Source organism: Schistosoma haematobium, chromosome ZW, assembly GCF_000699445.3.
Source record: "Schistosoma haematobium chromosome ZW, whole genome shotgun sequence".
In the NCBI taxonomy this organism is placed as follows: domain Eukaryota; kingdom Metazoa; phylum Platyhelminthes; class Trematoda; order Strigeidida; family Schistosomatidae; genus Schistosoma; species Schistosoma haematobium.
The window spans coordinates 61,866,017-61,889,084 of record NC_067195.1 but is presented as its reverse complement, the minus strand read 5'-3'; the positions used below and the strand labels follow the sequence as shown (position 1 = coordinate 61,889,084).

Sequence of the window (23,068 nt, the reverse complement as noted above, 5' to 3'; positions counted from 1 at the left end):
ATCTGGTTTGAATATAACTGCGTTCAATAAGTAACAATGAAGGCAATTACGAGTATAAAACGTTCAGTCTTATTACGATATCGCGATTCAAATATAACAAATAATTTAACAAAAAACAGTGAAAATTCCCATTTTGACATTTAGTAAAGAAAGAAGGAACCAATCGAGCGAAAAAATTTCTTTTCAGTTAGTCTTTCATTATGGCGTTACACTAATATATATATATATATATATATATATATATATATATATATATATATATATATATATATATATGATTTACAATAATGAATTAATACTCGCCAAATAGATACTTTGCGTAATAATTATATGATGACATATCTATTATAAACTAACACTGAGTAACTGGAACAAAGTAATTATTTGAAAAGAAGGAACTAACAAAATATTTTAATGAATGGTCAGTAGTATAGTATTTAAGTAAGAATCAAGAAACGAATGTTGAGAATAAGTAAAATACAAAAAGTGGAAGAAATACGAAAATAGTTTATCAAAGTTCTTTTACAAACTCATCACTATACCGATGACTAAAGTAGCGAGAGTGGTTATACAAACTTCTTTTGGATGCAAAGGTTTGGTTTGTGAACATGGGTTGCAATGACTTTAGCAATATGCAAAAGTCGAATTCGTAAACAATGCGGCGAATTTGATAAAATATGGTGGATAACTTTAAAAGCTTTATTCAATTCAACTTGATGACCTTTGTCCATCAAGTGAGCGAGAATAGGACTCTTAATCACTCTTACCTGTCCTTTGCTCAACCAAACGGATGGTATTCTGTTGTGTAATGACGGACTTGCAAAATTGTACGCCCTATATAACTGGCTCCACAGGAGCAGTTGAGTTGTTAAATACACATGGATGTGGCGAATTCAGACAATCTGTCTTTACTAACCGTTCTTATTATGGATCGCTGAAAAATTCCCACCATATTAAAACACAGATACATGAACGAAAAATATTTCTTTCAGAAACTTCTATCCCTTAGGCAAAATTGTGATATCGATGAGCAGTGGAATCTAGTACCCCTGTTTCGTTCTACCTAGGGCTCGATGGTTGAACTCTCTTCCACTTTAGTGTTGATGTATTTATTGGGACTGAACAATGGAATTCGGGTAAATCCAACTGACCGATCCCAAGCAGGAAAACCACGGGTCCGGGGTCCCACTACATGTCAATATCAAAAGCTTTGCCTACAAATACCTGTAACTTTATGTCAGTATCAAAGAAATCCTCTGAAGGTCGACATATACCAAAAGAGATTGATCGATTACTATCCATAACATTAATAACAGGAAGATTCAAATCCTTAATTGTGAAATACCATTGCATCTTTATCATAATTTTGACGACATTAATCATTTTTACTGTAAATATTATGATCTATAGCGTACTGTCTTCTAACTGATCAACAACCTAAGTAATCTATTCGGCAAGGCCAACACAAATAGGATTAAATTAACTTTTGGAAAATATCACAGATGAGTTTTAAGTAACAATCAGACGACTTTGATTTATATTTAGAACAAGAGCATATGATAAATTTAAACTAAGTATTCAAAATATTCCTTTTTCAAGCCTAGAAATGTTAACGAAGATATTTTGACATAAGTAAAAACATTTATGACGAACTAGTTGCATACAATTGATGGTGTAAAAAAATATTAAGAATGATAATCTTTACCAACAATAATAACTAAAGTGAAGAAGTACTGACAGAAACTGTTTGTTTGACTGACTGGATGAATGAACAAAACAAGACCTAAAGGGTACATCAGTTTTAGTAGTAAAGAACACTAGATAGCTGTTCCGTATTAGTACAAGACATGCAGTCTCCTAAGATGGTATTCCAGACAATTATGTTTTGTTAATTACTTTCAAGCCACTAAGTTGACATTTAACGGCTTCAGTCGTAATATTCTTAAACATTGTATAGTTCTGTGTGATTCTGACAAACAGAATTCCCAATCAATGAGACTACTTTTTGTTTTGTTGAAAATGAACGCTAACTTCTTGTGTATTTATGCAAACTTTCAAGTAATCATTAGTTCATCCTTGCTTAGTGTGCAAGCCTAGTATACCATGATTAAAACATGAACATATGCATAGGTAGATAACAATAAAATCTTGACCATTTATCGTGATGTTTCATCAGTAATGAAACTAGATAACACTTAATGTACTGATACAGAAATGACTAAATATCTAGCCAAATGTTTCACATACCAATATGTCATCGACTTTTTAATGGGTCAGATATCTTCTTTGAACCTTCGTTCCATCAAATGAAGCATAACCTTTTTATAATACTTATAAGATTATTCTTCTAATGATGAGCGGCAAATAGAAATGATTGATAGAATGTCACGGTAATTTAAATCAATTACAAATGTGATAGCAACATATCTGTTTGTTAGCTTTTAGTGAATAGTTAGCTTAAAGAAAGATATTTTTGACTAAAAAGTAACCATACATTTAATAGAAGTTTCAAGTTATAAATAAATAAGAATTTTTAAGTGATTTATTATACCTCTGTAACTTTCAAGGACAAAATTAAATGACCATTTTTAATTTGTGATAGAAATCAATTATAAAAAAGTAGTTCATTTTTGTTTATGACTGTGAGATGGTGACTGACATTGTACATGTTTATAATAAACATTTTCTAGGTTGATTTTTAGCAAGATGACACGTCATCACAATCCACAAATTTGTTATAGTACATTATAATTGATTTAGAAGAAGTAAAATAAAATCCAAGTAGTTTGATATTGTCTAGTTTCTTTAAATCATTACAATATCCTCAAGAAAAATAGATATTTCAGTCTTATTCAGTTTTAAACGAGTTAATTTTTGGATTTTTCCCAAATGATTAATATTTTCATCAGAATGGGTTTTGCGGAGATTTTTAGAAATTTCACTGGTTGGAATCATGAGTCAATTGAAGCTAGACCATCATAGAAAGCCTGGAAACACTGGATGGCCGTTTCGTCCTAGTGTGAGACTCCTCAGCAGCGCGCATCCACGATCCCGCACTCCGCGAGATTCAAACCCAGGACCTATCAGTCTCGTGCCAGACGCTTAAACGACTAGACCACTGAGCCGGCATCCAATGGTGTTAATGTCTAACTTCAACCAATCCACGAAGTTGCACCACCATACACCATTGTCTTCAGTGAGTTCCTATCTCACAAAAGACCTGGTTAAACTCCACTGGTAACGTTACATTTTAAATATTTAATCAGTCTATAGGATTATGATGACTTTATGTGGAAGCGAACTTTCGATTAAATTTCAACTCATTTTAGTAGCAAATCTAAAAGTAATCGGTCTGTTAGAAATAAAAACAGATAAATTAAATATTAATCCAAATATCTGAACAAAAAGCCCAGATTAACATCTGACAAAGATATAATAACAATTATTTTTACTAAGGAATTATCTGTATAGTGCATCATAATAAATAATAGTATTAAACAATATTAAATCCTAACCAATTGTCTTTTCTTCATTTGTATAATAATGCTACACTTCATTTTAGTGATAAATGTATGCGCATATATAAACAGATGTACTTGAAAATAAATGATTTGTCTTGTTGAGGCTAATGTCCTCTATATCTGACACCAATAAATAGTATCCCATTAACTGAGTATTTAAGGTAGGCTTAATCTCCTGATAGAATTACAGATTTACTCGAGATTATTCAAAAGTCCGAACACCAGTTGTAGAGATAATTTATTATTAATGATTAACAAAAATCCGCAAGCGTACAACAAGCAAGCACACGGTGAAGCCAAGTAAAAATGATGTGCAGTGATGGCTGGTAAGCCAACTCATTTTTAGACGAGCATTACTCAATATTTACAGGCAGCCAAAATAAACTACAGACGGGTGGTGAGTCATGGGACATGAAGTGTACACACGTATACGCTCATATAAAAACAGTCAAGGCTAATAAGCGAATAATTAACAAGGTCAAAATATGACTCAAGTACAATGAATAGAATGGAATGTCCGAAAGCTAGAATAAGGTATATGGGCCTAAAATAGTGACTGACACTACAGTCTATATTAATAAGGCCTTTTAAACATGAATAATATCATCTGTCCACTTCATACACTTCTTATATCATACTTCTTTTCACTTTCCATATTTTCATATCGTGTTTTCAAAGTTATAAGATTTTTATTTCCTTTCGATTCCTTTGATATTAGAAAGCAATGGCATTTTGCTTAGAGCAAGAAAAAAGCTTCATAAATACTCCTATTTATATCCCTAACTATTTCTTTTAATGATTGTTATACAGTGACATTGTCATTTACTTATTTTCTGTTTGTGTGAAATAATAACTTTAATTGGCAAACAAAATCAATAAATCGATCAAAGATCATGTAGTTATACACTTATTACCACCACATTGTGAAGAATTCTAATGTTTAGTAAACTTTTCAATTACTGTCTTCAGTTCAAACGAGTTGACACCAATCATTGTTACTAACCTTGTTATATCACGAGTAACTTCTGAGACATATCAATTGACTGTATTATCTATACATCCTTATGGTATAACTATTCAATAATTCCATTATGTATATTTATATTCCTCTTATTATAAGCTTTATTTTGACCGATAATTTATTATTGTACGATTTACAATTTTGAAGCTATGTTCAGTTTATTGACTACTGCCTCCCACGTTTACAGTCAATTTTCGGCTTTATTGTGTACAAATGTTATTTCCTATTTTATGGTGCGTTGCGGTCTGTTTGGTTGATATATAAACCCAGCATGTCTGAAATAAATTATTCGATTCGCATATTGAAAGCTGGTATTTCATGTTCTGGACTCAAGTGGACGGGCTAGGCGGACATAGGACCAATAAGGACGCTAGACTGCCCATACCGGTCGAATGTCATTAGTTTTGGCACAGTGCGAAGATCGTATAAATCGTATTTTGATTAGTGGATAAATCACGTGATAAAAAGCCGGACATAAAGTCATAACAAACCTTATATCATATGGAAGTTAAGACGTATCGATCACGTGGTTTCTCAGACTAACTAACAGTGTTTTTAGTAGTTGCCAGCAAAGAAATTTCCAAACTTAATCTAGTAGTCACGATAGAACCGGTCTCGTAAACAGGAGAATAACTTGGATTCATTTAAATGTTCTGTGTTGCAATACAGGTAAATCTGGTAAGTTGAGCATAGCATTTATAGATAAACAAAAGCACTCTGAAGCTTCTCAGAACCTTTCAACCAAGAGTTGTATGTGATTTCATTTAAATCGACGAGTGATCAGAATGTAGTGTCGGTTATTATGTTAAGCCCATATACCTTATTCCAGCTTCCGTACAGGCCAATTTATTCGTTCTACTTGAGTCACATTTTGACCGTATTAATTATCCGCTTATCAATCTTGGCTGTTTTTATATGAGCGTATGTGTGTATACATTTCATATCCCATTAATCACATGTCTGTAGCTTAATTTTGTGTGACTATAAATATTGATTAACGCTTGACTAAACGGAGTTGGCTTATTTGCCATCTCCACTGCGTGTCGTTTCGCTTCGCTTTATTCCATTCGCTCCATATACAAAATATATGTGTTCCAAAGTCCATTCTTGTTATTCGACGTATTTAATTCCGTTATTGACTGACGCGATTTACGTCGATGATTATATACGAGGATAGGCGACATATGTATTTCAATAACAATCATTCATACGATCAAATTGGAGTCAGATCCCGGGCCCCTAAAGTGGAGAGCCGGTCGACAACATCGTACAATATAAATAACGACAAAATAAAGGGCCCATTAAAAGAAGTCATAGGTAGCGCGCAAAATAGCATGTGATTTCAAAAGATGTAGGTCCTATTTATCAGATTGCTGAAATGAATGACAATGGTACTTTTAAAGGTATAGGGATAGTTCTACAAAACTAATTTTAAGTAAGAAATACGGATAAATATTGCCCTGTATTCTGTTTCGTCATATAATACGTGAATAAAACTACCTGTTTTTACTACACTTGCATTATCTTTTTGATTTCTTGCCACTTTTTTTAAACAGAAAATAATTGTTTATGTTTGTACCCACAAATAACTTTAAAGCACCGACTGTTTATGTGAATTATACCTAATAAACATTCTTAAATTTGTTTACGTTTTTTTAGGTGAAAGTATATAATCAGATCAATAAATTTCTGAACTTAACAGAGATTAATGGCAAACAGCTAGTCCAGTTATATTTCTCAACTTGTTTAGATATATGCTAACAGTATTATCAATTATAACCAATTATATTGCAAAACTAGTGTAAATTGGAACTTTATAGAATGACTACAATTTTCTCGGTAAAATATTTCGATTGTACAATCACGTTATTTGAATAACATGCCATTCCTAAGACCGACATGAACTGTAGAGAATAGTTGAATTTGTTAAGGTCAGAAAAATCATCAATTCAAATCATTAATAAATAACAAAATACGACTTATTATCTATCTAAATTACATAAATCATTTTGAAAATATACTTCTACTATCCAATAGAAACATACAATCTGACTGTTTTCTGTATAACATTAAAGTACTATTTTACTCAATTGATACACGTTGTAAACGTTTATTCATCTAACATTTGCTTTCTTAGAAGTACACATCCTTTCCTCTTTATATATATATATATATATATATATATATATATATATATATATATATATATATATATATATGCATGATTAGCTAGTGAGACATTTTACGTCATTTTACTTATCTATAACTTGTCAGTACTAATAATCATTTGTGATCTTTTAGCTGGGCTTCTTAACAATCCGGAACTACTGTGGAGAGCAACTGGAAGGAGATCAAAGAAGCAATCACTTCAACATGTCATGAGGTTCTGGGCCACAAGAAGCACCATCACAAGGAATGGATCACTGTTGATACACTGGATAAGATTCAAGAAAGCAGGAACAAGAAGGCAGCAATCAATACCAGCCGAACAAAGCAGAGAAAGCCAAGGCACAAGCTGAATACAGAGAAGTAAACAAGCAAGTGAAGAGGAGCATCAGAACCGACAAACGTAAATATGTGGGAGATTTAGCAACGACGGCGGAAAAGGCTGCAAGAGAAGGGAACATGAGACAACTGTATGACACGACAAAGAAACTCTCTGGAAATCACCGTAAACCGGAGCAACCAGTGAAAAGCAAGGACGGCAAGGTAATCACCAATATTGAAGAACAACGAAACAGGTGGGTAGAACACTTCAAAGAACTCTTGAATCGACCAGCCCCACTGAACCCATCCAATACCGAAGCAGCACTCACGGACCATCCAATCAATGTTAGCTCACCAACAATTGAAGAGATAAGCATGGTCATCAGACAAATCAAGAGAGGCAAAGCAGCAGGACCGGACAACATCCCAGCAGAGGCACTAAAAGCAGACGTAGTGGCAAGTGCAAGGATAGTCCACATTCTCTTCACTAAGATTTGGGATGAGGATCAAGTACCAACAGACTGGAAAGAAAGACTTCTGATCAAAATACCGAAGAAAGGCGATCTCAGCAAGTGTGATAACTACAGGGGCATCACTCTTCTCTCAATACCGGGAAAAGTCTTTAACAGGGTATTGGTAAACAGAATGAAGGACTGCGTAGAGGCCCAACTTCGTGACCAACAGGCAGGATTCCGTAAGGATAGATCGTGTACAGACCAAATCGCAACTCTACGGATCATTGTGGAACAATCAATTGAATGGAATTCATCACTCTACATCAACTTCATTGACTAAGAAAAAGCATTTGACAGCGTGGACAGAACAACACTATGGAAGCTTCTTCGACACTACGGCGTGCCTCAGAAGATAGTCAATATCATACAGAATTCATATGATGGATTACACTGCAAAATCGTGCATGGAGGACAGTTGACAAAGTCGTTCGAAGTGAAGACCGGTGTTAGGCAAGGTTGCTTACTCTCACCCTTTCTCTTTCTCTTGGTGATCAACTGGATCATGAAGACATCAACATCTGAAGGGAAGCACGGGATACAGTGGACATCTAGGATGCAGTTGGACGATCTAGACTTCCCAGATGATCTGGCCCTTCTATCCCAAACGCAACAACAAATGCAGGAGAAGACGAATAGTGTGGCAGCAGCAGTAGGTCTCAATATACACAAAGGGAAAGGCAGGATTCTCCGATATAACACAGAATGCACCAATCCAATCACACTTGACGGAGGAGATTTGGAAAATGTAAAACCCCTTACATATCTGGGCAGCATCATTGATGAACACGGTGGATCTGATGCAGATGTGAAAGCGCGGATCGGTAAAGCAAGAGCAGCATATTTACAATTGAAGAATATCTGGAACTCAAAACAACTGTCAACCAACACCAGTGTCAGGATTTTCAATGCAAATATCAAGACAGTTCTACTGTCTACTGGGGCGGAAACCTGGAGAACTACGAAAGCCGTCATCCAGAAGATACAAGTGTTTATTAACAGCCGTCTACGCAAAATACTTCAGGTCCGTTGGCCAGACACTATTAGCAACAACGTACTGTGGGAGAGAACAAACCAGATCCCGGAGGAGGAAGAAATCAGGAATAAGCGCTGGAAGTGGATAGGACACACATTGAGGAAAGCACCCAAGTGTGTCACAAGACAAGCCCTCACATGGAATCCTGAAAGCCGAAGGAAAAGTGGAAGACCATAGAACACATTACACCGAGAAATGGGGATAGACATGAGAAAAGTGAACAAGAATTGGATAGAACTAGAAAGGAAGGCCCAGAACAGAGTGGGTTGGAGAATGCTCCATTAGGGGTAACAGACGTAAGTAAGTAAATAAGTAAGTAAGTAGTTATATTAACTGTGGCATCATTGATAGTCAGTTGAGATTTTCTTTATAATAATGAACTAATCTCTACGGATTACAAAATTTGCTAATTATTATGTATACACTAGTTACTAGTTTTAGCCTAGAATCTAGTGAGAAACCAAAAATCGTAGAATAAACAAAGTGTCATTTAATTTCGTAAGTGTACTGTGATCGTTCCAAGACTTGGAGGTGTTGTATTTCGATCCCTGGTATAGTCATGATATGGCATTCCTTAATTTCTCTCACATAGACTACAGTAATATTACACTATTATTTATAATTTAGAGCTGTTTTGTTAACAGCTCGCAGATAATTATCTAAAGTTTAAGTTTGCATTTTTACATTCAACTATCAATCTCAGTTTGAATGTCTATATTAATATTTTTCCCCTAAAACCAGTGTGGACTAATGTAGCTGAGTATCCTTTTGTTTAAAACATGAAGCTACCATATATATATATATATATATATATATATATATATATATATATATATATATATATATATATATATATATAAGCTTTAAGTAGATTTTGATACTGTTGTTTAGATACACACTAATGAGTAATAAAAATAGCGTCTTCATTGTAAACGTTGGTAGGCGCATAGCATTGAATGATGTTCATTGAAATGCCCGCTTTCTTTGTTTTGAAGGAGGCTTTGATGATCCTTGGTCCATGAGATTCCCATTCTATAAGTGCATTTCGTGCTTGTTTGGACAGTATCAATGCAACTCCTTGTGTATGTGGGGCACTTTCTTCTTCATGGCCGGAGTATAACAGAAGCTCTCCTGAAGTTAGTCGTTGTTGGACAACTTACGTCCAATGTGTTTCACTGATCCCGAGCACCTCTAGGTTGTATCTCCTCATTTCTGCAGCAATTTTGAAGGCTCTCCTGGTGTCCCACATTGTACGAACATTCCATATACCTAAATGAATGGTTGCTCTGGTTGTCAGAAGGGGCATCGGCCTCGTGACTTTCGAAGGAATTCGGCTTTCATCATGAGGCGTCATAGTTCTTCTAAATAAAGACCTTCTGATTTCCAGGGCAGAGTTTAAAAGGTTCGAATCTTTTTTTCTGGTTAGCGTTTTTTTAGCGAGTTAGTTTTCTACGGGATGGGGTCGATAGCCCCATGCCCAACCCTCCTCCTCTCTCTACCCAGGCTTGGGACCGGCAGTAGCCCCCGGAAGGACTCCAGGCGGAGTAAACGTGATTTAAGAGGTTTTGATTAATTAGTGGTGAGGTCTCTGATCATGACTCTGGATGATATCGCACCATTTTCCTCAAGGTTATAAACAACTCTCATAGTCAAGTGCGATCTAGCGCAAAATCTAGGTCTGGAATCGTCTGTCAGTTGCCGCTGACTACCTAAAAGTATGCACATACATTAAGTTACTAAATACGACTAACACAATTATGTGATTGCCAGAGCTTAGATAGATATACCCTTCTGATAATTAAAAAATCGTGTGAAATTAAAGATCTTATATTCTACTCATTAACTTCGACAGAAATTTTAATGATTTTTCTTGCTTTAAGAACGTCTTAAATTCATTTTAATTAAAATATTCTTCTCATTTGTTTGATGTCAATCAAAGGAATAAATTGAACCTCATTAGAGCATTCTAATGATTATTAGAAGCAATTTAAATGAAATCCTCAGCATCATTTGGAAAACGGTTACAACAGCTTTCGATATATTTTCAGTGTATTGATTGACACCGGTATTTTAAATTCAGTGACAGAACAATACCTTAGAATCAACCAAGACAAAAGGTTTGTATGCAACCTGATGAGGTTTATTAGTCCAGTTTTGACAATATCACAAAAGAAGAACTAAAAGAACTGTTTATTCCTGCTAATTGATTAAATACATCCGGAAGAAGCCATCGATCTAGGTTTTATTATAGACGAATAGAAGGATGCTTCTACTGGAGCTTAATCGGCATCACTCAGCTTGGTTCACCGAATAATTTAAAAATCAATACTAAAGTCTTACTCTTCCACAAATCTTTATACTTTTCCGGATATTCAATGTATTTTTTTAAAATTAATCTATCACAAACATTAAAAATATTTTCACCGTTTAATAGTATAAAAACTTTATCATTTCAATAAATATTAAACCACATATTCTTTGAACTATTTTAACCAAAATCATGTAGCTTTCAAGAATATACCAAAAAGAAATTCCTCGTTATTTTATTTTTATTTTAATGTGAAATAGTCTTCTACATTAAATGACAGATGTAGTGGTATCAGTCATTACCTTTACGCCATATCATTTGTATTAAAATCATAAATTTTATCATCAATATAGCAAACAACCTTTCAGATTCGTCCGTCTTACGTATGATAAAAGAAAATTTCTTGAAAAAAAAATTAAATTGATGAGGAAAGTAATTATTTATAATTAATAAATGTAACTTCATCAAGTTCCTTATTCTATCACAAATATAAAACCTATTGTTGAACAGGATAAGTATTTACTAATAATGAATGAGTTTATCATTTCAAAAGAAGACAAACACAATTAAATTAAAACAAAATATTTAAAAAAAAACTAGTTCTTTGTGTACGCTGAATCGAATATGTGCATTTTGTAATCATTCCCTACAATAGTAAAATTGATCAACAAACAATTCATGAAAACATCTATTGAAATGTCTTCCTGTATCATATTGTATGGAGAGTTATTGAAGCTTATACACAAATGAAATATATAACAGTTTAAAAAACAAAAAGAATGAATATGGATTATCAAACCAAAGACGATTCACATATATGAACAGTAAAACTGGAAGAGGTTGTGATGAAATTTTATAAATAAGAGAAAAATATATGCATTACACAATATGTAAAAGAACCTAATGAAAAAAGATTATTCTACTTTAAACAGTGATGCTTAGTGAAAATGACAATTCGAAATTTGTAAATAATATCTCCTTTCATGTTTGAAATTTGTTCGTACAATAATTGTATGTCAAAGAAACAAATTATTGACAGTTATTAAGAATGAAAAAAAAACATGAATATTGTTTTGCTAGCCAAGAGATCTAGGAAATAAAAATATATTAACTAATTATGTTTTAATTCAATTTCATTAAATTTTTTTTCTGAGCAAAAAGTCGTTCATTAGTATCTCTTGATACAGTCAACAGTTTTAATCATCGCGAAATGCTGGTGGAACTTCTGGTTCAGTACTTCGTGGTACTGAAACAACTACTGCAATTACTATGGTGGTAATGTAAATAAAGAAAAATAAACGATCCAAGACAATAGCCAAAGTGCGCCATTCCATAGCCACTAAACTTTTACGAGCTGTTTCCTTTTGTCGGTTAACTAACATTTTGACATATTTTTTCAACTCTCTCACATCACGCTCCAGTGTAGTGGTTGAACTTAGAACTGATGGTGATTCATCATGATTAACTGCATTATCTGGCTCATTTTCTGATGATTTTCCTGCACTTCCCGGTATATGAGGTATATTATTGATTGGTGTGGCCATTGGATAAGAATCGAATTGATTAGGGTATCTTGGGACAGAACGACGTTCATTTGGAGCAAACCAATTACTAGCAGCTCCTCCTAATTGTTTTTCTCCATACAAAAAATTACTACCAATCATATTGCATTGTTGAAATGCCCCACCCCCAAAATGTCTAATACGTTCATTCTCACAGTATGTTTCTTCATTTGTTGGAATTTTATTGGGTGACATACCTGGAATTTGAATCTTCTTGTGAGGTTTTATTATTGCCGGCCTAATTGGTTTTTTCATTTCTGGTAGAGGAATTCGCTGCCGTACTAATGTGAGTCGTCCAATACCCTCTATAATAATCTGAAAAATCAGGGAAAATATAGAATCTTTTTTGAATATGAAACATATCAAACTTAGTAATCTACTTAACTAGTTAATAAGTATTTCCACCTATGTCAAATAAACCTGATTACATAGTTTCATTATTATATATATATATATATCAGTATCTAAATTATTAAAAACATTTACACAATCATCTTGATCACTCAGTTTATCAACAACAGATTGTGATATTGCGATTTAACTTGAAATATCAAGGAACATCTAAAGTACATAGCACTTAATTATGTTAAACATAAGAAAAATTATTAGCGCTTTATTAAGTTTTTTTCCTAGACTTAATTTACAATAACAAATTGTCATAACTAATGACTCAATTAGTTGTATAGTTATGCTAAGTCTAAAATATAAATATTATCTTTCAATGCTATACTTTTCTAATAATCATATTTTCCGTATTTGGTATAGAGAATAAGTTAGTTCAAAATTTAAATCATTCGTACAACTGATTATCAGATTATTGATAAGTAGTACCTACCATTTTACATAATTTGACATTGTCTTTAAACTAAGTAAATATGTTTAAGTAGTCTTTATTTATTTTAACAGTCAAATTCACGACTCGATCTAAGCCAGACCATCACTGAAAACCTGGAAGCACTGGACGGTTGTTTCGTTCTAGTGTAGGACTCCTCAGCACTGAGCATCCACGATCGCCACACGCCGGACTCGAACTTGTTTTAAATACACACAAGCTGTGTTAGTTCGGTTATTTATCCACTCCGAAGAAGTGGCTTACACCAAGTCATAAAACGTCAGAAATACAATTTTCTACTCATTGGGATATAAGAAAAATATTCATTACTAACTTTCTACCCAATGTTCAATTTATTTGAAGCTATTAAGTCCAACCTTAACGTTGATACTTATATATAGTATTTTTATTTAATTTTACTAAACTATTTACAAAGACACTTACTCTTCTCAAAACGTATGGAACTGATCCATTACGATCGCCTCGAAAATAAAGGTGAATCACCAAAGTTGCCAAGAAAGTGGACAGTGTGATCATAATCATATTTAAACAAAAATACACTCCTAAAGTTGAAGAAATATTAATCAAAAAAGACTATCATTGTTATTTGGAGTAAACTTTAATCAATAGAAAATTTATTATTATTTAGTGGGAAGTAACTGTACTTATATCATTTCGGAAAGTAGATGATTCTGTTAAAATGTTAATAGATAGCTTCTTATCAGAATTACCTAATGACACTAACCATTTGGATATTTGTATAATATGTATTGTGTTACAATTTACTACTAACATATATGCAATAAAAATCCTTGTGTTGTTGGATGATTCTAAGTATTACTATTCATATTACTTGAATGTAGTTCATCGGTCTGTTCTATTGTATTATTTCATATCACTCCCAAAGGTAGCAATGAAATATTTCATTCAATATGATATAATCATTTATATATTCACTTAGTACTTATTATTTAAATATCCAGTAAACTCAAATAAGTGATTTTTTTTAAATAGTAACATTTTGTATTAAGTAAAGTAAATAAGTGAATAAACGTACCAATTAGTGGGAAATTTTTCACAGCACTAGGTGTTGACTCAGCCAACAGTAAGAGTAAAACGAAAAATGCAACAAATATATTCATACCTGATTTGAATAAAAAATCGAAATATTTACCAAAAAACACAATGAAATAGACTTAATCAATTTAAAGGACTTATGGAGAAAAAATGTCATGAAAGATACATATATATGTTTGTAACTGTTGCTATGCCATATGATTTAATAATAGCAAAATGATATCTTAATAAAATATTTTCAAGGCTAAATACAGAATGTTTCAATGGTTAAATCGTAGGAACTAATACTCATTTCATCAGTGAAAGTAGAAAGTAAACCTTTTTTAAGATATACAGATTGGGAGTACTGGACTAACGAATAGAACAATCTGATATTTTGAAATACCTCATAGATTTATTTTAAAATAAAATGAGAGCTACATTCATATCAAAGGAATGACTTAAACTAATTCATCTTCTCATATGAAAATTTATGGTGACAACACATTCATTCTCTAGATCGTAAAGCAAAGCATCTTGATACCGCCTTTTTAAGCTAAATTTTAAAAGAACCCTGAATATTTTATTGGAATTCTTTTTGAAGATATTGTTTTAATTTTCCCTTAGTAATTTTACTGTAAAGTCTAAAATACCCGGAAGAAACATTTAGTACTCAGGTTAATTAAAATAGATAACAAAAGTAAGTCACAGTGAAGTCATAATATCAGCAAAATGGTACATGTGTTGCTATTCTTACCAAGCATCATTTTTGCTGGAGATTCTGGAGGCAACCAAAATACAACCAATGTTAAAGATGATAACAACACACATGGAATCACTAACATGAATACATAAAAACTCGGGTTCCTTCTCAAACGTATTAAATATCGTAAAACTGGATATTCTCTTGTGATCACTTCGTTACCAACAGTTTGACTTCGACGTCGATGTTTCTTAACTGATCGAATTTGTATAGTACGGTTGACATGGTGTACTTCACGTTCTTTCTCACCATCCGTACGCCATTCATTACTTGGTACGTAATCTGAGAAGTCTAAATATGGCATTTCTTCTATGGGAGGTGAATCTGGAATCCACCATGATATGTCCATTTGTGTTTTATCGTACGTCCAAGATCCGAATTCTAGCATACATATCTATAAAATAATCCACATGTATTAGACTAATGAAATAATTTAATACAAGCTTCTTTTAAGTAATCCTAAAATGTGATTCAGAAATATTACACTTGAGTTTTGTTTTTAAAAAACAAATCTGTAAATCACAATATCAAAGTATTACAGTTTATTCTTTGGGTTTTAATGAAAAACTAACATATAGAATCGATCAAGTCTGACGTCAGAAAGTAATTCGTCGATTACGTTCAGTGAGGATTTTTCTATGACACGGATCGATTAGAACTTTATGTGTGAACCGTATTGCTTTAATCCAGTTTACTATTTATATCTTGCTCAATGTGTCATCTAAAAAACATAGACTGGATACCGCTTTGCATAAAGTAAGAGCTATTCTCATCAAACATCCACACTTCAAACAAAATATACTGTTTAATACCCTTTCGTCATATGATTTCACAGAAACTGCTGTTGATAAGAATCGCATTTAAGCTGTTAAATCAATGCTATTTCTAGTGGTTTTGTAAAAGTATAGGAAATCATGCAAAATTGGAGATGATTTTTCACTCGAAGTAAAGTAGACATTTATTTATTGCTCCTAGTACTTTCAATAATATGAACATAAATGTCATATCACTGCACCAGACAACCTAATTACTGCACATATTTTATAGATAGATTACCTAGCTGGGTAATGATGCTTTCAAAAGTAATTATGGAAGTTTTGAAAACGAAAACATTTTCTTTAATTATCAACCAAACATAAAAATCATAGGCAACTCTAAACAGCATGAAATTAACGACAGACTGGAAATGACATCAATGTTTCAATTATTGTTAATATAACTAATATAATTACTCATTTGTATCATTTCTATTATTCCTTTAACAATCAACTGAAAATAGAAATAAAATAAAATTGACGGCCAATGTCAGTTATTAATGATTGTCAGAGTAGTTCGCGACATATTAATATCAACTGTCTTGAGTTAAGTATAAAAATCAATTAAAGAATATTATTAAACGTGATTAAATTCATTGTAAATACACTCTCATAAAACTTGGTAACTTCTTAATAATTCCAATTCAAAGCAAAAAATTAACTACATTTTGATTGCTGTGAAAACACAATTGCTTTTAGTTATATTCGCGTCGCTTCTGGACATGAAATGTTGGCAAAGGCATACGAGATGAAGTGATATATCGTTGTCATATATGTTGTCAACAACAATCTGTCAAAAAAGACTTCTTAGACTCAGTTTAAATTTATATCTAGACAAACCATGTTATTTGTATCTCAATGAATTATATGGACGCCAGTACCCACTGTAGTGGCTTTAAAAGACATGACAAATTTAAAAAAATTGTAGAGTTTTTACTATAATAAGTAAATCTACACTGAAATTTTAATAGTGACCACTATGGTTGATAGAGTAGGGAGATTTATTCAAGTAGAAGAAACGGCATTTCGGAAAAATGTACAATACAAGGAGGAACAAGATTCGCAGCATTCAAATGTCTTACAAGGAAAGATGTTCTTCAACTTCAAGGTAGTAGGAAAATACTACCTGTTTTCTGATTACCTAAAATCGATGTAAAAATGCCTGTACCATCTTAACAGTCATTTGGGGTCACTGATACGAACAAAAGTTACCGAACATGAAAAACAGATATATATTTCCGTGTCCGAATTATTATGAAAAAAATATTTCAATTTAAGAAGAATGATATTACTAAGCTCAGTGATTATTTTTTTTTATTACCAATGATATTCAAAAATGTTTACTATCTATAATACAGTGACCAAATCGAAGATAAATTTTCTAGATAGAGCAGAACTTCTCAAGTTCACAACTATTTATTAGAAATGACAATTTCACTAAACAAAAACATTAAAAAATAAACAAACGTAACCAGAGAACAGGAAATAATATTGATTAACTGGAATATGAGTAGATCGCCTTGAAACTATTGATTTTGAAACACCTTAGTAAATGGCTGTAAAGAAACTGTCAAGAAAACTCCATACAATAAATCATATTATCCTACTTGATACCTTAAAGAGTTACTTAATTTAATAGTAGTTTTCGAAATAAACCTACATTACTTACTAATTCTCCTATCTTCGTATGCTACGCGACAATAATGAATAACTTTCATGTATATAAAGATTGGAAAACAACACTTTCAGCTTTAATTAAGAATAAGTTTTCGTTGAGTCACTAATCTGCATGCATCGACTTCTACCAGTTGGTTGTATAATATAGCTATTCTGTTGTCGTAAAACATTACTTGTAATTACTAATTATCAAAATGTCAAAATCAATTATTCAAATTTAATATAGAAGCATTAATAATATAAGTTTAAAGTTACTTGTGTATCGAACGGGAAATATGTGATTTCAACTTCACATGTACTTTTAAACAGTGCTTGTGGAACCCATAACATTTCTCCGTTACTTGACACTACAACACGAGCATCTCTGTGTTCACGTAAGCGTTCATCAGCACTAGAATATGAAGTATTTTAAAATATGTCATTAACTATAAGTAAACTGAGGTTAGCAATCAAATAATTATCATGGTTGTTGACAGAATAACATAATCAGGTTAAAATTCGTTAGTTTAACACGCACACTATTCAAACCTATTCGATTGGCTTCATCCCATACATTGTCTAAAGACTTATTTGACAGAGTTCAAAATAAAATGAGAAGTTAAAACTTGATCTGTTGCTTCAAATGCAAAACGAAACAATTTTCTAACCACCTGATCGTTTAATGAGAATTTATGTTATAAGTAGACTCATGCAAGTCAACAAAAGATTTGTCAAATACATTTAAAGCATACAGATTCCAGAAATGAAGATTTCATCTAAAAAAAAGTCGTTTATTACAAGTACCATTCCAAATATTATTGCAACTATTTTGAACATTTTTAATGACCTTTTTAATGAAAAAATCCTTTCTCGGGACAATCATTTAAAAATACACTTGCATGATCAGCCTCTATTAAAAAAGCAGGGTGAAATTTGTAAAATTAACTGAATCCTAGTAAATAAAAATGAACTGTAATACACAGTCAAAGTTTCTGACACACAAAGGATATAGATATATATTTTATTCTTAAAATAAAAAAACAACACTGATATGTAAACAGATGTGAAAAATAATAATTGAACCGCCTAATGTTGCATTCTCACAAGAGACTTTCCCTGAATATGTCACTTTAACAGAAAGAAAGGAATATTCTGAATATCTACCGACTAAACCATAACGAAACTGATATATAAATCAAAACTTTTAATATTTATAACTTGTTTTCTGTTACACAGCATTAATATCCTTATTTACAGCATTTTTCTTACCTAACAGAATACACGAAAATCTACACAGTAGTGTCTTTCATGGAATCATCCTGATCTAGTTTGATTTTTATTGAACTAAATATTCTACCTTATTCTCTGATACGATTTATACCTGTTTTAATTTATTTTGGTTATTTATTTATTCCGAAGAAATGGACTACATTGAGTCATGAAACATGGGAAGTCCTAATTTCTATTCATTGGGCTATCACAAATATATCATTAAATTTAATATTTAGTTAGATCAGTAACTTAAATAGCAGGATCACAATAAACTCGCCTGTTGATATTAAATGAAACATTGAATAACGACTATCAAATACAATTTCAGAACACATAGTCACTCAATCAATGAACAATAGTCATGTATATGAGACTTCACCATAGTATTTCGAAATCGTTAAATTAAAATACAAGAGCAAACATAGTCAATAAATAACTTTACAAAATCATATTTAAACTAAATTTGTTTTAATTTAGAAATGAATTTTTATAGACTGTCTTTTTTTCTTAAAGATCATATGATAAGCATAAATAAGCTGAATATTTAAAATGTATGTCAGCAAGAATTTCGAGTTAAAATGACTTCCTTGGAAAATGAAATATTCATTGATTAGACAAGGTTACTCATCTTATAATGGAGTAAAATAAGCTCCATAAGTTGTTCTGAGAATATACTTGGTAATAACAATTAAATAATTTTAACTAATTGATTTTATATTCAATGTCTTCTCTTCACCTACTATCATAATAAAAATAGAACCAATAAATATTCTTACAAATTATACAGTTTGATATCCGGCGTCCAAATCTGTGAAGGGAATATTCGAACTGTTTTGATATTTCCATAATCACTTTCATTCCAACGAAGAAGAGAATCTGTCCATTTCTAAAAAAAATTATTATTGTCATTTTAGTACTACTAATAAGTAATCTAATCATAAAAGTAAATTATTATTAAGTTGAATAAACAAAAAACTTATAATCCTTACAAGTGAATGTAAAATAAAGTTGGTAGATTAAGTTTGGTGCTTCTATTGTGATCTACCATACCTCACTAGCTGTCAGCTTACCAGAAGTAAAGTATATTTGAAATAATACGAGTGACAACAATAATATCGTTCTAGAATGGGTTATCGCTTTCTATTTGAACTGTGTGAAGTGCATAAAAATCATGTTAATCAAAATAATCTGAAGCTGATTAAAGAATAGATGACGTTCCATACTATAACCTTGGAAAATGGCACTGCAAGTCAAATTCTATTTGCTATCTAAGTAACTTAAGAAGCACAAATCTGTTCATTCAAACGAGTCTCCTCAAGAAAACATCTCCATATTTTAGCTCAGAAGGATAAATTTTCAAGACTTCATGAGAATTTCGTGAGTTGAGATCTCAGCTCAATTTGTTAACCGGTATATTTTCTTTAAAAATTATGACATTCAAGCATGGCTTTCAGATAACTGAGTACACTTTGGATGAACTCTCTAAACACTTAACACAGATTAAAGTCCATTCTTCAAGGACTATGCTTATGCATTGTGTGGCCTTACTGATAATATGTTCTATTTCTATGATGACTACTAGCATGATGACTTCGTCTTCGTTTATTATTAACTGAGTGCACCATATCAGTTGTCCAATTCAAAAGGAAAGACTGGACAGTACAGATAAATATATAACACATGATTCGGCTAGTATTTCTGGGAATTTATGAATATGACTTCAGTAACACAGTTACGAAAACTTTGTGGAAGATTGATTATATATTTAATGAAGAGCTAAAGGATTCAGACTTAGGGTAGGATGGATAGGTCACTAATTAGGTTACACCTGGTTGTTTTGTGAGGAAACTAATAGAAAACGTGCTTTGGTTCAGATTTAATATGTATGAATTTTCTCAGTTCATTATCGACTAACACCCATGGACAAGGATTCCAATACAATTTATCTACATTCGTGAGAGAAATATTTCCGTTTCAAATGTTCACTACTATGAGTAGTATAAAAACATTATACATAATTTAGACAGGGATTTTTGTCTCACCGCTGTAAATCTAGAACAAAGCATAATTGGTTGCTGATTTATTAATAATACGTTTGGCTACTCACTACAGATGAGTGGAATATATTTTGGTAAATATCGATAAGATATATATGTTATGAGTATTACTTACGTACTTACTTACTTACTTACTTACTTACGCCTGTTACTCCCAATGGAGCATAGGCCGTATGAGTATTACATGACCTTTTTTATTGATCAAAAATTTCAAGTCTATTTATTCTCTAGCAGTAAAACATTTTCCGTTAAACTAATAGACTTTATATAATGAAGAATCCAAAGTTTTGTGTTAATTTCTTGCTTTTTGGCAGACCAATCGAACTGGGGACAGACCTTAAAACAGCAATCAAGTACCAGTTACATCATCGTCATAATGTCCTTATCCAACATTCGTTGGAAATAATGTTTTGTTAACTCATCATGCCTTTCGCCTTATACAGACTACTATGCTTGTTGAACTTATTAAGTTGTTGTTATAATATTTTATGTTATTTTGAACTTCAGAAATCCACAACAAACCAATTATATACCTCACTACCAACTGTTCATTAAGACGGTCCTGCAAATCTGGTAATTATTTCAAATTTAACTTACATACATCGACCAACAATTAGTTCGTAAAATTTGTTTATTTTCATCTAAATCCAAAATTTGGAAAAGTTGTAATCCATAACGAACATCAACTTTAATTTTGCTGTCATTTACTGGTCGTCCAATTACACCAAATTGTTCATATCGATTTAATAACATTCTGATAAGATTTTTTTCCACTGATTTTGTTTTCATCTCTGGTAAATAAATTAAGTGAAAACGTTTCCAAAATATCGAGAAAAATAAAATGAAGTTAACTGTAAATGTAGGCGAACATGTACTAATATTTGTTGATAAGCGCTAGAAAAATTCAATTACCTGATATAGGATATCAATTTGTGATTTAGATAGATTCCATTTAAAATGTAAGTAGCTCATTAATTTATTGATTCGTCCAACAGGTTGCCTGTCAAGTCAGTCAGTCATCTACAACGTAGGACCAAGTACATATATACATCGGTCCAAGTTGCCATACCGCATTAACACAGCAAGATGAACAGCGGATTCATAGAAGTAGTAAATTCAATGGTGGTTATATATAAAAGAAAGATTGCATATAAGGATATAGGGCAGGTAGAAAGAATTAGTTAGTAGGAAGAAAGATATGAAATAATTTTAATCTCATAGTTTAAGGAAAGACAGAGTGTATACACCTACGCCATTGTGATCGATTCTGAGCCATGTCACCAAGAGTCTCCAACCATTGGTTACGATAGTCACACTGAGCCTGACCAAGTTGTCTGCATCTACCAACATGGCTCAGACCAGACGTTAGTGACTTTATGGACTGATGCCACATTTTGGTTTGGTCGCCCCTAAATTTCTTCCAATCATCCCCAACACTAGTCAGCCTTGCGCATCGTGGTAATCGATGTTCAGGCATACGTAACACGTGGCTCAACCATCTCAGTCGATGAAGATTCACAACCTCATCAACTGATTTACCATCATTCCCCAATACCCTGCGTCTAACCTCACCATTACTTACCCGGTGATCCTAGCACATGAGAGTAATATTTGCCTGTTAAATTATTTCTCGGTTAGAAAACTTTCGAATAAGTTTAGAAATGTACCAAACCATCCTCAGATAGTAATGTAGTTTCACATTTGATCATTTTAAGCAATAATGTAAACATAAAAATTTTATTGGAAAGCTTTAGTATTTTTAGTAAAATTCCTATCCTGAAAATATTGCATTTTTCTATCACCAATTCAGTCAGTTTCTAACATGGCTTAAAATTTCCTCTGCTTGTAATATTTGATGATGACTGGGATTAATTCCTCAGATCAATAAGCAAAGCTGAACAAATGTCCATATCAATTAACTGAAAGAATAAGGAGCGGACGACAGTAGTGTTTTAATGTCCTGTATTCTGCGGGATCTATCTTCGGTTTCATACTATCAAAACAAAAGGTAGACTTTACTGATGGGGATCATGTCTTTAATTTCTGAAGAAAACTAATGTAAGCACATATTTCATGATTAATCTATTGAAAGTAAACGCTGTGTAGTTGACAATTGCAAAAAATTCTTAAAACGTATAAGACGGATATTTTGTGTAGAATTTAAATGAAC

General features: G+C 32.2%; 1 protein-coding gene across 2 annotated transcripts in view; it reads right to left on the bottom strand.

Annotated features, from left to right (window-relative positions):
* Positions 1–10,486: 10,486 nt before the first annotated feature.
* The window catches only part of CHRNA2_4 (Neuronal acetylcholine receptor subunit alpha-2), a gene marked incomplete at its 5' end in the record, with an annotated part of 41,293 nt that continues 28,711 nt past the window's right edge, over positions 10,487–23,068 (bottom strand). For both annotated transcript variants that reach the window (XM_035731823.2, XM_051211977.1), the window contains 7 exons: positions 10,487–12,762; positions 13,724–13,842; positions 14,337–14,423; positions 15,093–15,492; positions 17,846–17,981; positions 19,618–19,727; positions 21,496–21,689. In XM_035731823.2, the coding sequence (XP_035589789.1) occupies positions 12,082–12,762; positions 13,724–13,842; positions 14,337–14,423; positions 15,093–15,492; positions 17,846–17,981; positions 19,618–19,727; positions 21,496–21,689 (1,727 nt within the window). In that variant the 3' untranslated portion in view covers positions 10,487–12,081. The remainder of the gene's footprint in view (positions 12,763–13,723; positions 13,843–14,336; positions 14,424–15,092; positions 15,493–17,845; positions 17,982–19,617; positions 19,728–21,495; positions 21,690–23,068) is intronic.